Source organism: Halictus rubicundus, chromosome 6 (genome assembly GCF_050948215.1).
Source record: "Halictus rubicundus isolate RS-2024b chromosome 6, iyHalRubi1_principal, whole genome shotgun sequence".
NCBI classification, from domain to species: Eukaryota; Metazoa; Arthropoda; class Insecta; order Hymenoptera; family Halictidae; genus Halictus; species Halictus rubicundus.
Window position 1 is genome coordinate 176,824 of NC_135154.1, and position 15,812 is coordinate 192,635.

A 15,812-nucleotide genomic window follows, 5' to 3' on the forward strand; every position below is an offset into this window, starting at 1 on the left:
CGAAGCTAAAGTGTTAGAGGGGAAAGGAGAGTCGTCACCATGTCTCATTCTCCATAAATATTTTATTTTATTACTCGTTCATTTTTACTTTACTTTTATTATTTTAAATAGTGCATTTTGTCAATTATAATTTTGAAAATGTTAAATTTAATGTAGATGTTAATAATATGAAATCTGCATTTATTTTCTCACAACTTACTTTATTTTAAAAAAATAGTAAGAACAAGTTATTGTGGAATACACTATTCACCATTTTGAATTATCTTGTGACGTCAGTTGAGGGTATCTGATCACTGTTATCTTGGAACATTGCGTCATGTGCACAACTTACGTAAAGTAAGTACTTATGTATACCTGTTTATACATACATTCCGGAACAAAATGATCTAAATAAATATAGAAATAAATAAATAAATAAAGAACTTCTAGTTATTGGATTATTGTTTATGAATTTGAAAGTACTGGCTATCTGGTACTAAATAGACAAAAAGTCTTAGTACAGCAACTATACACATACATGTAGTTGTTTTGTACCTACACGTATTCCGTAGCATTTGATGAAATAGAAAAGCACGGAAATTTTATAGGAAAATTTAAAACCGTTTTGCTATTTTACACACTTACCAACCTTCAGAGAAGAATACAGTACCTTTGCCGAGGTCAGCGAGACTATCAATTGTTAAATTATTTATTATTACGTTTATCGATGCCAAGATGGCAGATATCGCGTTCTCCAGTCGTGCATACACTAAAATTATATTACATGCAGCTAAGTACCCTCATTGTGCAATAAATGGTTTATTATTAGCAAAACAAAAGAGTAAAAATGATGCTAAATCCGCAGAATTGCGAATTGAAGATGCGATTCCTCTGTTTCACATTTGCCTTCATGTCTCACCTATGGCGGAAATCGCTTTAACAATGGTAAATATTAAAATGTTTGGTGTAATCTATCTACGAAAAGTAATTATAAAATAGAAATACTGTTCTTTATAATGAACATATTTTTTTATTTCATAAAAATCAATCATAATTTACATGATCAATAAAATTAAAATAATAAAATATTAACCGATTATTCTAGCGTTATGTATTCATTATAATTACAGCATTACTTTATTGGTATTATTTGAAACATTGAATTTCTAAATGCAATCCTAGGAGAATAGATGTTCATTGCTTAAACTAAATACATACAAAAACAAAATCATTTAGAAATAAATGACAAATGTTGTTAACTTAATCACTATTTTGTAGTTACATTCTTACATTCTTATTATTCTTACTTAATGTTTAGAACATTATATATCATTCACTAACACAGTATTCACAGTATATATGTATGTATATGTATATTTACTGATTACACTTAATAGTTTACTTGTTAATTGTTTATATTATTTTTAGGTTGATCAATATGCTACGAACAAAGGTTTAGTAATTGCAGGTTATTATCTTGCAAATGAAACTATAAATGATCTAAGGTAATTTAATGTTTGTTTATTTAACATTAATTTTTTAAGTTTGTAGATTCCACTTTTTATTATTGTTATTAATTACCAAACACGTTTTTTGTATATAGTACAGATAAACCAGCCCATAGGATTGCAGACAAAATAGTAGAAAATTATGGAAATGGCTTGCTTGTTGTGGTAAGTATCATGGAATTACATTTTTTCAAACATTTGTTACTATTTGTTTTCTTTTTGTTATTAGTTGGACAATAGAGAAATAAAACTCGAAAAAATGAGCTCAAGTCCTTTACGAGTCTCACAATTTGTGGATGGTAAATGGAAACTCAAAGATATAATTGAGTAAGTAAAACGTTTGATAACTTTCCAATTACTTAATTTTGCATAAATATAAAATTCCTTTTTTTAATGTTTGCAGTATATCATATGATAAAGGATTAATTCATACAGATGCTCAGTATTTTTTTTTGAAAGCGGGGATGTATAAAAATCTTGTTGATTTTGACAATCATCTTGACAATATTTGCCTCGACTGGCAAAATCGTAAACTTAATAAGATTATAGATACAATTATGGAAAAACATTACGTTCAATAATATGTAATTGAGTCTACCTAAGAGATAATTTAATATACAGAAGTATAAAAATATTTGTCTATATATGTGCTGATTGTTGATTGATATTAAAAAAACAATAGTACAATCTATTTAGTTGAATTTTATGTTATGTGTCTTGTGTTCATTGTTCTTATTGATTAATTTATTTGTAAGAAAGTTCACTGCATAAGATACACATCTTTTAATTCGGTTACTGTAAAAAAAAATAGAGTACAAAATATTATCCAATAAATTTCTTGTAGAATATACTTTATACAATATTTTCAGTTTGCCCGATGCTTCCATCTTTTAAAACTAATGATAACCCAGACATTGTTTTAGTCTTCCGTATCTAAAATAATCAGTATATGTAGTGATTAAATTTTAAATTATTAAAAAAAATGATTCAAGAATATTTTAAAATGTATATGTAATTTTGTTTAAGACAAATGCAATTTGTTTAAGACTATCTGCAAAATACACATTTGGATGATTAAACGTCTTTTGTATCATACAATTATGAGTAGCATCATAGTATGTTTTACATGCTTGCAGATAGTGACCTTCTTTTGAAAGTTGCACTATTCAAACTGTCTGAAATAGTTTTAATTTTTTAAATCGCTTATTACAGTGAACGGATATATTAATTGTACCTACAGCAATTAACATCAGACATCTCTTTCGCAGACATACAAATGTCGATTATATGGTCGAACTAATCTATATTTAGAAAGTATATTTTTAAGTACATGTAATTTCATACATTTATATGGACAGCCATGATTGTCTTTTAAACCAACTGTAAAATTTAATATTTTGAAACAAAATAATGGTTCATAACTTTCACATTTTCCTATATTCCCATACAAGTGCTTTACATAATATTTGTATTCTTTTTGAAAAGTTTTCTCATCAACTGTTTTGATAAGCTCATCTTTCCAAAACTCTATTGCATTGTTGATGCTAAGTCCTATTCCTTTAAGAAACAGACAATATTGCACTCTAATGCTTCATGAAGTAATCTCATACATAATGGATAAGAAGTCCTTGATAGCTACTTGAATTTGAAAATAAAATTTCAATTTTTAATGAGTTTTTAATTATAAACAGAGAGAAAATAAGCTGTCCCCTAGTCTAATTTTTAGCCTGGACCAGAACTTGCATCATCTTTTTAGCTTGGACGAAAACCTGCATCATCTTACCTGCATCATTAGCAGCGGATTCCAAATAATGCCAGAGTGGATGCTACCACAGACGAGGTATAGGAGTAGACCAATGACCCAATGTATTTTTCTGTCTCACGCTCGGGGGGCTCTAGAGCTGTCTAGAGCCCCCGTACCATTCCGTGTCACATCCTACCGTATCATCCAGAACTAATATTGTCGAACCGATATTCTACAATGGCGCTGTTGCTGATATAATTTTAAATCTCATGTCGAGGATTCATATGATGAATGAGACAAAAGAATGTTGTTTCCTCTTAATTCCATTACGGCTGACACGCGAGTGCATCGAAGGAGACGTAATGTAATAATAATAATAATAACGTAACGTTTCCGGCTGACAATATTTTGGTCCCGGATCGAATCCCGCATGGAATGATTTTTTTTTCGTTAAACACTTTTTTCTTGTTCTTTCTACTACGTCAGTCTTCTTCCCTGTGCAATTACAACTACAACAGTGTAATAACATAATTATAAGAAATTAAATTAGTTCAATATTAGCCAAAAGTAAGAACGTAGTTTAAATTTAATTTTAAAAAATACGACGTTGATATCACTAATTTCATTTGACTATTTCATAGTTACCTATTCAATCTACTTCTGATATTGCTTTTCATTTGCAGCATATATATTCTAATAAATTTAATTATTTGGGATTGATAAAAGATTGAACAACAATATTTATAATAACTAGTTTTGAACATTTTTTAAGGGTAATTAAATTTAAAAAACAAAAAGAATGATTTAAAAATACAAAATATATTTCAGTGCATACCATTAAAGCCGATTCTTTTTAATTTTTTCAGTTTAAATTTCACTTTGATATCTTTTTTAGTTCAAAAGTTATAGCAAAATATGCGCCTCGCCGAACCGAGAATCGAATGCGCTACTTCCAGACATAGTTGGGCACTATTTAGATAACAAATTATTTAAATAACGATTCGAATAAAAGATACTTTAACTTTATTCGTTATTCGAAGGTTCGAATAAAAAAAGTATCTTTGTCGAATAAATAATTTTATTTGACGAGAATTTATCCGATGAATAAAGATAATTTTTTTTTTATTCGAAGCGGATTTATTCGAACTTGGAACAATTTTTTCATCTTTTATCTGTATCGTTTATTCGAAGGCTCCGATTAAACAGCAACGAGGTCCGACGAGAGCCGAACTTCAAAGACCCAGCGACTGACAAACGGCATACAATGTAAGCAGATGGAGAATCGCGTACGAATGCAAGTTTAACTTTTAGATTTTTCAATATACCACCATAAAATTGCGACGGGTGAATTGAGGGGCTTTTCCTGATGAAAATGAGTCCAAACTCGAGTGTAATCGAACAATTTTATTGATACGTAATGTTACGATAAAAATTACATTCTTATTGAAGAATGATCCAAAGAAGAATAGTCCAAATGATGTCGTGTTTGGACTCATTTTGATCGGGACAAGCTCCACAGCTCATTCGTATTAACAATATTATTCTGATTAAAAACATAAAAGCATAAATTGCCAATAATGCACGATTCTCCATCTGCTTACATTGTAGGCTGTTGGTCGGTCGCTGGTCTTTGAAGTTCCGAGCTCGCAGAGTCGCCAGATATCGCTGTGAAACAACTACCAATCCAATTGCAAAACTTCATTGTTTTTCATGATATTTTTATGGGACTTGCGCCAACTAATTCGTGGCATTCTTCTGATTAAAATGACACTAAACACGGTAGAAATTGGACTGTATTTAGCATTTTTATCCGTAGATTTATTCGAAGGCTTCGAATAAATCTTCGGATAACTTTTGCCAGCTCGACGAATAAACGGCGACGACGGCCGACGAGGACCGACGAGCGCCGAACGTCGAAGACCCAGCGACTGCCAAACGGCACACAGTGTAAGCGGATGGAGAATCTTGAACACCCTGCATACAAAAAAGATGAGAATGTTTAAATATTAATTTTATTAATAAATATTTTTGCAATGTTATAAATAAATTTGATATTGATCATTTTCATGTACACAAATTGAAAATAAATGTGAATTTTTTAAGTACTGTTGTCGAAATAGACTTTCAATTTGATAATTATAATTACATACATTAAAAAAAAATGTATTACAAAATCGTTTAACCATTTTTTAAAGGGTGAGGATAGGCTGTGGTCGATTATTTGAAGTCAAATAAAAATAACGAATAAAGATACATGTGATTTTTATCTTTTCGAAATACTCGTCACGAATAAAACAATCGAATAAATCATCTTGCTACATCGAGCTTCGAATAAATCTTAAAGTTAAGATGAAATCGTTTCATTGAAATTCACACATAAATTTCCGTAGCCGAAATCTGACGGATACATACACCGTAAGATAAATGGTGGCGCTGCTTTCGACTCTCAAATAATCATTAAAGATAAGCTGAAAATTTTCAGCTGATAGAATATAAAAAAACTAACCTATACTCTATAATAAGTAACGTAAACTAATTTTGCAAAATATGTACATAACTAACTTCACGGAAGATGTTAGAGAGTAAATACATATGTATGTACCTTTGTTTGAGAATAAACTTTTAGTATTGTTACAGTTTCTCTCTGCTAGTACAGTATAAAATAAATGTTAATCAAATTGATAAAGTGTTGCTAAAAAGTATTTGAAACTGGAAATTTGATTAAATTTATTTTATTATGACTTGCCTATTAACACAAAATAAATTTGAATGCCGGTAAGTTATTATTTAAGAAATGTAATGTACTTTAATATATGCAAAACACAGTTTACTAACTTTCAATTTTATACATATAATAAAAAATATGAAAAGGTTAAAGAATTTGATTATTATTATCTAAATATGATAAAACATTAAATTATATAGGGTCAGCTCAGTGTTCCAGAAGAACAATCGATCGTATGGAAAAAAACATATGTTCGACAATTGTCCTGAAACTTGTTGGAATTCTGATGCGGTAACAAAATATTTCTTGAAAATACGCCAATATTCAGATTGCATACTAAAACACTAAATTTATTTTAACACATTATCTACCGGTGATTATTCCATAATTGTTGAAAGTCTACGGTCCATGGCTCAGGATTTTTTAAAAGAATCCTTTAACATTAACAGCAACAGCAACAACTCACCCACATTAAAAAAATCTAATAATCTCCTTCAGAATTATTGTATAAAAGGAGATTTTTAAGCTTCCATTTGGAACATCACAATTATTGAGAAGCCTATTAATAGGCTTCCGGTAGATAAAGTGTTAATACACATTGTTTTAAAATGAACAATGTATATTCATAAATGATTGATAATGTAAAACTGAGGTATTATTTTAGGGAACTCCACAGTGGATTGTTGTTAATTTTGAACAAGAATGTAACCTAAGTTATTTTGAAATTGAATTTCAAGGTGGATTTGTTGGTAAAGATTGTCATATAGAAATTGGTAATGGAGAAACCGAGTTCCTTGAATCATTTTTTCCAGAAGATAAAAATACATTGCAAAGATTTAAGTTAAAAGAAACAAAAAGAGCAAAAACCTTCAAATTTTTATTCAATGAAAGTTCAGATTTATTTGGTAGAATAATAATATATACATTATCTTTATATTCATAGCTATATTTTTGTTCACATTATCTAAATAATGCATATTTTCTTTTATATGTATCTCCTATTAAGAAATATATATGTTGGAAAAATAAAATTATAGAAAGTGTTACTATTAAAGTATTACTGTTAAGATAGATCTCAGGTTCAATATTGATTTACCATTAGAACAAGTTTTAGTACAATTGTAGATTGCAAAAAATATGTATTCGAATAGTGAAAAAGTTGATACATATGCTGTTAATTTTCGGCGAGTGTAGAAGAAACGCTCGTGAAGTTGTACGTCTGTATGCTAGACGATATCCGGAAAGACATCATCCGTGTGCAAAAATGTTTTACAATATTGAAAAGAAAGGAAAATTTGAAAGAAGGAAAAGAAACAAACAGCTGAACTAACGTTAAACGCACGTGAGTACGGTTTTTTTTTACGTTCTTTATGTTTCTGCCGATATTCTTTCGATGAACACTGAAATTCTACATTTTTTTTCACTTAGGAAATCAGAACCACGAGAAATTATGAGATACAATTTTTGTCGAAGAGGGCATAGTAATTCAATGATTTTGCATTTTTGAGTTCAAGGTCATGTCAAGGTCATAGTATACTAGGCCGCTGATCTTGTCTTAACATAAGCAACATAATATTATATACTAAAAGATATGTTGTGCCATTTAAAAAGATATGAAAAGTGATCTTCATTTTTCATGAACAAATTAAGTTTAAAAAATTTTTTTCAATTGCATTTTGTAGTCGACTAAAAATTTTATTCATTTTGTTCCACACATTTTTTTATCTGGCTATCGGAAGTGGCCAAACAATCGTAGCGATAGTTATGTGGGACACCCTGTATGTATTCTTAATTAAGTTTAACTTGCATAAAATTGTATTTACCTACTATGGTACATTGATAAAAATGTATGCATTGAACACATAAATATGTATATAGATATCTGGAATACCATCTTTTAAATTTGTTTATACGCATATTATATAAACAGGAAAACAAACATCTTAATGTACTATCAATAACTTAGATATTACAAGAAGTTTATTGTTATGGTACAAAGTGAACAGATGCATAATAAACTGAAATTAATTGAATGATGAATGCTCACTGTTAATTTACAGAAACAATCGGTTAAACAAAAATGTAATAGTCTAACTTACAATCTACAAGAATTCTCTGAATTCTGAATTTAAATATGTACAATAAACTTAAATAATATACTACGTTATTAAACATATCAGAATCATTTTTATTTCGCATTAATTAACAGAGATTGCAGGCCCTAATTGTCGCATTAGTTTATAACATTCTTGAAGTCTTTTTCTATCGCCTATTCTTTCAAGAGTTTTTGCAGCTTCTGCAAGCATTCCTGCACGTTCTCCAGGTGAAGCTAATAATAATGCAGGCAAATGTCTGCATGCTAAACACAAAGCAACTGCGTGCTCCCTTTCTCCACTGTATTGTTCTTGCGACCGATCTTTACCACAAATAATTGAAGAACGAGAATTTCTGTGATGCAAGCTGCGGTCTAACAGTACTTGAGTTTTCACTGGTGTTGCTCCTGCCATTATGCGTACTGTAGCTTCATAAAGAAATACACGTGCCAACGTTGACTAAAATGTATATATAAAAAATAAAAAAATAAATGTATAAATAATTAATAAGCATAATAGGTTAAGGCATAAACAAATATTCCTTCATAATATTTGAATCGATTCAAACTTACTGGAATATGTTGACACAACTGCCTCAAACAAGCTAAATCACGCTGAAAACTCCCCAAAGAAATGTTTATACTTGGCCTTTCCGAATCATTATCCAACTCTTGCCAAAGCATAGTTCGCATTTCAAGTAACCAGTCGCAAATCCACAATTGTGTGAGCTGAAAGATATCCACATGTTTATAAAAAATCATTATGACACATTAAGCATATGTACAAATTTGATTAAGGCTATCTAGTACGTGTGGTGCAGAGACTTGCCACAGGAATTGCACTGTAGAAGTATTGCATAGTTATATTTCATGCAATGCAACTACAATGCACACTTGTAACAAGAAAGTTGTTGTACAGATATTAGAAGTATCTCTACTAAATAATTTTAAGACTATATTAAATTAAATAGTTTACTTTTATCAAACGCTAAATTCATTGAGATATAGTAAATATATAAAGATTTAATATCTCACCAAAACATTTTGCGACGACTGTTGTTTGCAATTATAATAAACCAAGCATTGTTCAAGTAATATTCCTGCTTGATCAATGAGACGCATAGAAGCCGATTTAGTTGTAGCTTTTGCTGCTTGCAAAGCATTCAGTACAATATAAGGCAATGGACTGACACTGTTGTTATTATTACAGAGTTGATAATTTTTTTCATAGGGAAATTTACTCTCAACGATACTCCAAGCTTGTGAATCGTCCTCTCTTAATCTCCAACATGCCGCTACATAGAGAACTGCTCCCCACCATAATGCAATTTCATCCTCGCAATCTAAAATCAAAGATTAATGATTAGCATTTCAGAAATTAATATTCTATAAAATCAGTACAATTTACTCCTAACTTCTAAGGTGAAATTTACCAAATAAGATTGTTCTTATTACAAGACAAATCCAGTTTAAAATAAAAATTGTCTGATTAAATTTGCTTTTATATTAACTTACGCGTAACAGTAACTTTATCTGTACATAAGAAACCAGCATCGACTCCTGCAGAAGCCATGATGCTTTGTCCATACTCCACAATGGATGACAAATGAGCATCTCCAGCTGTACCAGTTAAAATACGTAAACAATGACCAATTAAATAATCTCTGTATGCGTGTGATGCATACGATAGAGGATCAGCTTTGCTACTTTGAGATGTAAATTCATTATCTGGTTGATCTCCATACTGCCATTTCTGAAGTATCAAAAATTTCGCTCCCTCATCACTCATAATCCATTTTAGCTTTGGTGGAACTGCGCATGATGATAGTAATATACGTGCTTTGCCCAAATAATATTTGTGAATAAATGGAAAGAGTGATTGTTTAAAACAGAGTGCAGCGTTAATATATATTTCAGCTAACAATGATTTTGGTATTGTTTCGCCAGCAGCTTCAGCATAATTTACTGCAGACAGAGAAAGATATAACGTTCCATTCTTCGATCCTTTGGTCAAACGTAAACATAACATATGTTGATAAATAATGGCTATTTCCATGGCAGACATTTCTGCTTGTTGCCGAGTCGTTTTTTCCGAAAACCATTTATGAGTATATAGAATCCATTTTCCAATCCATAATTTATGGAGAAGTTGTCTTATGATTTGCCAAGTAGTGGCAAGCCAAGCTTCTGTACGTGATGCTGGATATGGACGACCAAAATATTGTAAGCATTGATGTAAATCACGACATGCTTGACTGCATTCGTTTTTAGATATATTAAATTCCGCTTGACGTCTCCAACGATGAACTTCAAGAAACACTTTACTATCGGGTGGTAATATTGGATCACCATAAAGTAATAGTCTACAAATCCCACCGATTAAAAGTATAATATTTGTTAACCATAAAAATACATTACTCCATATTGGATTTTCAAAATCGGATTGATCTGGAAAATAAATAATATTACTTCTTAATTGTATGTATATTCCTACTATATTGTACAATGATGTAGCCGGCGCTGCTCTACCTTGATAATTGAGAATTGTACGGCCATCCACTTTAGTATTCATGTAATCGGATTTGAATCTCCCAACGTTATTGAAAACAAAACCCACAGGGTTGAATACTAAAAATAGGAATATAAATCCACAAAGCGTAAGCCTAGTATGATCTCTTATTCCTGTATTTGTCAAAATAGGTGTTGAATGCATGTTTTGTAATACATCGGGATCATCTTTTATGGATGACGGAGAAGGTGGAGATAATGGTGCTGGCGCAGGAGACAAAGACGGTTCGCTCGAATCTGATCTGGGCGGTGTCAATTCTCCGCATACCAATAAATCGCGCAAATTTTGCCTCTGTGCAGCCATTTTTAAAGCCATATTTTCTGCTTTCAGTTTTGCATTGGAACTCTGGAGAAATCTGAAATTTTCATCTTTGCGTAGTAAGTCTTGCTTCGAACGCAATCTAATACATACAGTGGGTATAAAAAGTACAGTACATCTTTTAAAAACGAATAACTTTTTTAAAATCGGACCAATCGTCTCGAGTTTTTGTGAAATGTTAGAAATAAACAATTAGAAGTAGATAATTTTTCTAAAAAATTAAAGAAAAGCGATGGTTGCTATTTTTAACTTTTTTACCTGTGCCTTTAATGAAAATTTGAAAGATGACCTTTGTAAATCTAAGGAAGTTATATACACATACAAAAATTCATTGAAATCGGTTGACCTATAAAAAGCTATTGTAAGATGTAAGAATCTTGAATTTAAGGTTTGTGATTCATTTGAGTCGCAGTTTCTTATCATGTTTGCCATTTTTAATCACTCATGGTTCACAGCAACCTCGATCGATTTCAATGAAACTCTGTGCATGTAGATAACTTAGATCTACGAAAAGCATATTTTTTATTTTGATTTTAATTTTTATTACTAGCACTGATAAAAAAATTAAAAATCGTGACCTTTCTTTTTTCTTCGCAATTCCAACTAATAACAAATTAAAAAAAGAAGTACATATTTATTGCCTAGTGAACTAATCTTTCTAATACCTCAAAAAAACTCAAGCTGTACAGTGCAATTTTAAAAAGTTGTTTGTTTTTAGAGAGTGTACTTTTTACACTCATTGTACATGGAGAATTAAGTATAATTTAATATACCTTATGTAGTCTATAGTCTTTCTTAAGATGGCTGACTTATTTAATTTAGCATCTTCTCCAACAATAATGTTTTTTAATTCTATAATTTTATCATTGATCGATGTTCTGTAACGTCGTTCAATAGCATTGTGAGCACTACGTTTTACTTCCTTTACCCGAGGTACACTGACATGTGAGCTTGTATTCAAACGGTTAATCTGTACTTTATCAGTGTCAAGTACAACAGGGATACCTAGTTGAAAATTTAAATGTAATTGGTTTTAAGTGTTACCTTCAAATCACATAATTAATTATCACCCTAATTATTCTCACCAGTAGTGAGAACAGTTCCATTAGCAGTATTTACTAAAGTATGTATTTGATGTGGTACAGATGTTGTTGTAACAGCTTGTGCTCCTCTCGAGTATACAACTGATTCTGATTTGATAAGTTTCGCTGGAAGAAGTAACTGCCTCTGTTGTGTAACTGGTGCTATTGTTACAACAGGTGATTGAACGCTGAAGTTTACATTTTGCGGAATAGCATATTGCGAACTAAATACTGTAGGTGCCGGTGTAACAGATATTCTTTGCGGTCTACTTTGTACAGATGGTATGTCTTGTAGCGGTTGCTGCTGTTGTAGCTGCTGCTGCAGTTTCTGTTGCTGCTGTGACTGTTGTTGAGTTACACATGGAATTTGTTGTGTATTCTCTGCTACTAGAGGTGTTACCATAACATTTCCATTTGTCAAAGATTTAACGATATTTGGATCTTTGAAATCCTGAAATTCTTTGAAATCTTTAAATTCCTCCTGAGTATTAAAATTTAAAAAATCCAATCCTTCCATATCCATGCCCAAGGGTTCATCCAGTTGTGATAATAATGCATCATCACTGAATAAATTTCCATTTTTCAATAGTTCAGTTTCACAATTTGTAAGGAGATCTGAAATTCAAATATAAAATATATATTAAAAGTATATATACATATAGTACTAGAGATTTATTTAAAAATAAGTATTAAAATACTTATTTAATTTCCGTTTCATAAAATGTTTTGTAACAATTTTGAAAAGATTATTATTGTTAAACTATATATAAAATATTAATTCTTACATAATTTTAAAATATCATGAAACTATTCATTGAATAAATAAGATTATAATGGGTTGTACTTATAATCATTTAGACAAAATGTATTCATAATATGCAAGGAATGACTCTGAAAATACTTTCCCATATTTCGTTTCTTTAAAACTTGTAAGTGTATATTTACAAAATCATAGGGAATGGAACTGTTAATAAAGTGAAATATGAAAAAGATATGAAAGAAGTAAAATTTGGAAATGTCATGTTGAAACTAGTATTGTAAAGTTTAATTTAATAAGTACTACACGAGACTTACCATCAATACCAGTTACTTCATTTAAATTAAAGCTGTCATTTGACTGAAAATTCGAAAAATCGTTGTCTTGTGTTGAAGACCATCCCTCGGTTTCAGCCATTATGGCATATTATATGTTAGATATTTATTTGCATTAAATAAACACGTTCATTAAAACAACAGAACTCGCTGATATGTCAAACGTAATAACTAACAAATTATGAACGGTCACCCTACCTTTACCACAACCAATCAGAGAGTTCCTAAAGATCGGACGATATTACGTCAGTATGTGTTACTAAGGTAACAAAATTTATTACAAACTATAGACGCGTTTTTATCAAAATAAATCACTGTCGTCGGTATTAAAATTTTCATAAAATATAACATGGAAATATAATTTGCACACAAGATTTTCAATTATTAATTTATGATTGAAAATGTGCTCATGAATAAATATTACAGAAAAGGTTTCATTGGAGATCAAGGCTCGCATTTTAAAATGCATTGAATGTATACATATAAGAAGATAAATACAGTTGTGTGCAAGAACAGACGGGGTATACCCACTGATATATATCTGGTGTAGCGTGGCCAGTTGACCACGCGAACATAGCTAGATATATATATAGCATCGATTAATGGCGCGGAGAGGGAAATTTAAATATAAGATGTAATCGCGTATTTAATACATATGTATTCTATTTGGGCGCGATAGTTTAGAGTAGGTAAAGAAAGACCGGGAGAGTTCCATAGAGATCCTTGACGAAATTCGAGTCGGCGAGACTAATTGAGGAATTTAGAGAAAGTCACGCAGCCTCTTAGAGTAGCTTCTCCAATTCAACATAAATTAGGGATAGTCGAAGTCCGGAATCAGTTAAGGACAAGAGGTCATAAATTCTCAGTCAAGGACCTCTTGGAACTCCCTCGGACCTCTCTCTTGTTCGGTCCCACATGGCCCCACGTCCCTTGTTTTGGCGGGGCTTCACCCTCATGCGTACCCCACTCCCGTGCGTGCGCTATTAAGATCCATCCACTACCAATCACCATCAAGCAGCAACCGGAAGACGAGTGATCTGACGAATCAACGCCTAGCCAGAAGATCCCAATTTTCCTATTGGCTAAGGAAGCGAGACGAGAAGGAAGAAGCTAGAAAAAGGATTCGAAGCTCCAGGATGAGACAGAACTCATTGTAGACCTGAGGGAGTTACATCTTCTAAATAAATCTACAACAGTTTATCGCTTTTAACTCTGTGTACAAAGTTATTTCTTAACTTCCACGAGCAGAGCGCTTCAGCGCTCCACGGGCACTCGAACCAACAATAAAAACCCCCATCCCACCACACTGCGACGCAACAGAAGTAACATTTGACTTATTAACGAAAAGTACAGACCAATCGGAGCGCGGTTACAGCTACACGCGGTGAGCTTGGCGTTGGCATTGGCCGGGCAAGAATCCGTAAGCTGTAGCCACACTCTGATTGGTCCGTGTTTTTCGTTGATAACTCCGGGGGGCGGACCGACCGAACCTGACTCCGAAAAATAATGATTGTCACGCTATGAAAGAACGGCCGCTAGAAGAAGCTAAATAGTAACATTTCTGTCCAGTAGGGGAGCTAGGAATGTTTTCCACAGTTCAGTATCAATAAAATAAAAAAAAAAGTTCAGTATCGAGCAACATACTGTATTGGTAAAACAGAGGCCTATAGGAGCATGCGCGGCGCGACAACGTGGATGGCTCTGTCGTAGCTTCGTTCGAATAGCCGTGCCGCGGCACACTCACACACCGCCTGGTCGGCGTGTACGTGTACCTACGCCGATCGCAAGGGTCCGGTATGCCTCGAAAAATTTCCCAATAATGCAGAGACGGAGGAGAGGGTAGTTTTAGGAGAGAGAGAGAGAGAGAGAGACAATTTTCACACTGCTCATTGCAATATTGAAGCTTACAGACAAATTTTGTGATCGGATTTGAAGTCAGCGTGATAAAATCTACGAGAAAAGATGTACAGAATGTCAAGAAAAATCTAACCGTGCATGGCATTGGATAAATCACAATTTTGTTTAAATATTCCAAGTTTATGTTCAAAGTTAAAACATGTTTGTACCATAGTCTCTCTATTTTTCCCTTATTTTGCAATATTTTAACTTCTAAAAAAAAATCATAGCTCTATCTCATTTCTATCGAAAGTTCTTTGATTTTGACAGAAACTTCGTCACTTTGTCAAATATAGTGTTACGAGTATCGATATGTTACGAAATCGAGACATCGCGCCGAATGGTCTTCGTTGTATCGTCGTATCGTCGTCACTAAGACGACGCGGCTAACTTCTCGGTTTTATATATTGTATACATATATAAAACTTTCGAAAATGCTATAAACTTTTATATATATATGATATTATTCAAGTTTATTTTACGTTTAGTCTTTAGTTGTAAATTTGTATTTGTTTGTTTCTTGTCTTCAGATTTGACATCTAAAGTAAAAAAAATATGATCAATTTTGTCTAATTTTTTATGCGCTTCGTGGCATAAAATTTCATTTTGAATATAATTTTCTTTCTGACAGGAAGTAAATTCCGGCTCATTTTCTTTTTAAAAGAAGTCCTGGTAATATATGTATAAAATTATTATAATGTTAAGAATAAACTGATTCAATTTAATATAAATCAAATGATTTCCCTAGCTTTTGCATACACGTGACCGCCGTTCGAGTTTCATTTCAGAGATATTAGCGAAAAACTG

At 31.8% G+C, this 15,812-nt stretch overlaps 3 protein-coding genes across 3 annotated transcripts; 2 read left to right on the forward strand and 1 right to left on the reverse strand.

Moving 5' to 3' along the window:
• The first annotated feature begins 449 nt into the window (after positions 1-449).
• On the forward strand, positions 450-2,337 carry Emc8-9 (ER membrane protein complex subunit 8/9). Its single transcript, XM_076789301.1, has 5 exons — positions 450-924; positions 1,408-1,484; positions 1,583-1,652; positions 1,717-1,814; positions 1,891-2,337. The coding sequence occupies exons 1-5, from the start codon at positions 715-717 to the stop codon at positions 2,066-2,068; spliced, it is 633 nt and encodes a 210-aa protein (XP_076645416.1). The 5' UTR covers positions 450-714; the 3' UTR covers positions 2,069-2,337.
• A 3,155-nt stretch (positions 2,338-5,492) lies between these two features.
• Positions 5,493-7,747, forward strand: LOC143354986 (nuclear receptor 2C2-associated protein). Its single transcript, XM_076789420.1, has 4 exons — positions 5,493-6,006; positions 6,157-6,247; positions 6,621-7,298; positions 7,385-7,747. Exons 1-3 carry the CDS (start codon positions 5,969-5,971, stop codon positions 6,897-6,899), a joined length of 408 nt encoding a protein of 135 aa, XP_076645535.1. The 5' UTR covers positions 5,493-5,968; the 3' UTR covers positions 6,900-7,298; positions 7,385-7,747.
• Positions 7,748-7,899: 152 nt separating this feature from the next.
• LOC143354961 (sterol regulatory element-binding protein 1-like) lies at positions 7,900-13,366 on the reverse strand. Its single transcript, XM_076789358.1, has 8 exons — positions 13,092-13,366; positions 12,021-12,632; positions 11,709-11,940; positions 10,578-10,972; positions 9,564-10,496; positions 9,084-9,391; positions 8,622-8,777; positions 7,900-8,508 (listed from the first exon to the last, which is right to left on the reverse strand). The coding sequence occupies exons 1-8, from the start codon at positions 13,189-13,191 to the stop codon at positions 8,155-8,157; spliced, it is 3,090 nt and encodes a 1,029-aa protein (XP_076645473.1). The 5' UTR covers positions 13,192-13,366; the 3' UTR covers positions 7,900-8,154.
• Positions 13,367-15,812: the final 2,446 nt, after the last annotated feature.

Bases quoted from the DNA above. Each gene is read 5' to 3' on its own strand.
- Emc8-9 (XM_076789301.1), top strand. From the start codon at position 715: ATGGCAGATATCGCGTTCTCCAGTCGTGCATACACTAAAATTATATTA. The intron at 1,485-1,582 runs GTAATTTAATGT...TTTTGTATATAG, and splicing joins GAAACTATAAATGATCTAAG to TACAGATAAACCAGCCCATA. The intron at 1,653-1,716 runs GTAAGTATCATG...TTTTGTTATTAG, and splicing joins GAAATGGCTTGCTTGTTGTG to TTGGACAATAGAGAAATAAA.
- LOC143354986 (XM_076789420.1), top strand. From the start codon at position 5,969: ATGACTTGCCTATTAACACAAAATAAATTTGAATGCCG. The intron at 6,007-6,156 runs GTAAGTTATTAT...TAAATTATATAG, and splicing joins CAAAATAAATTTGAATGCCG to GGTCAGCTCAGTGTTCCAGA. The intron at 6,248-6,620 runs GTAACAAAATAT...GTATTATTTTAG, and splicing joins CTTGTTGGAATTCTGATGCG to GGAACTCCACAGTGGATTGT.
- LOC143354961 (XM_076789358.1), bottom strand. From the start codon at position 13,191: ATGGCTGAAACCGAGGGATGGTCTTCAACACAAGACAACGATTTTTCG. The intron at 12,633-13,091 runs GTAAGTCTCGTG...TTTGAATTTCAG, and splicing joins TGAAGTAACTGGTATTGATG to ATCTCCTTACAAATTGTGAA. The intron at 8,509-8,621 runs GTAAGTTTGAAT...TATACATTTTAG, and splicing joins AGTTGTGTCAACATATTCCA to TCAACGTTGGCACGTGTATT.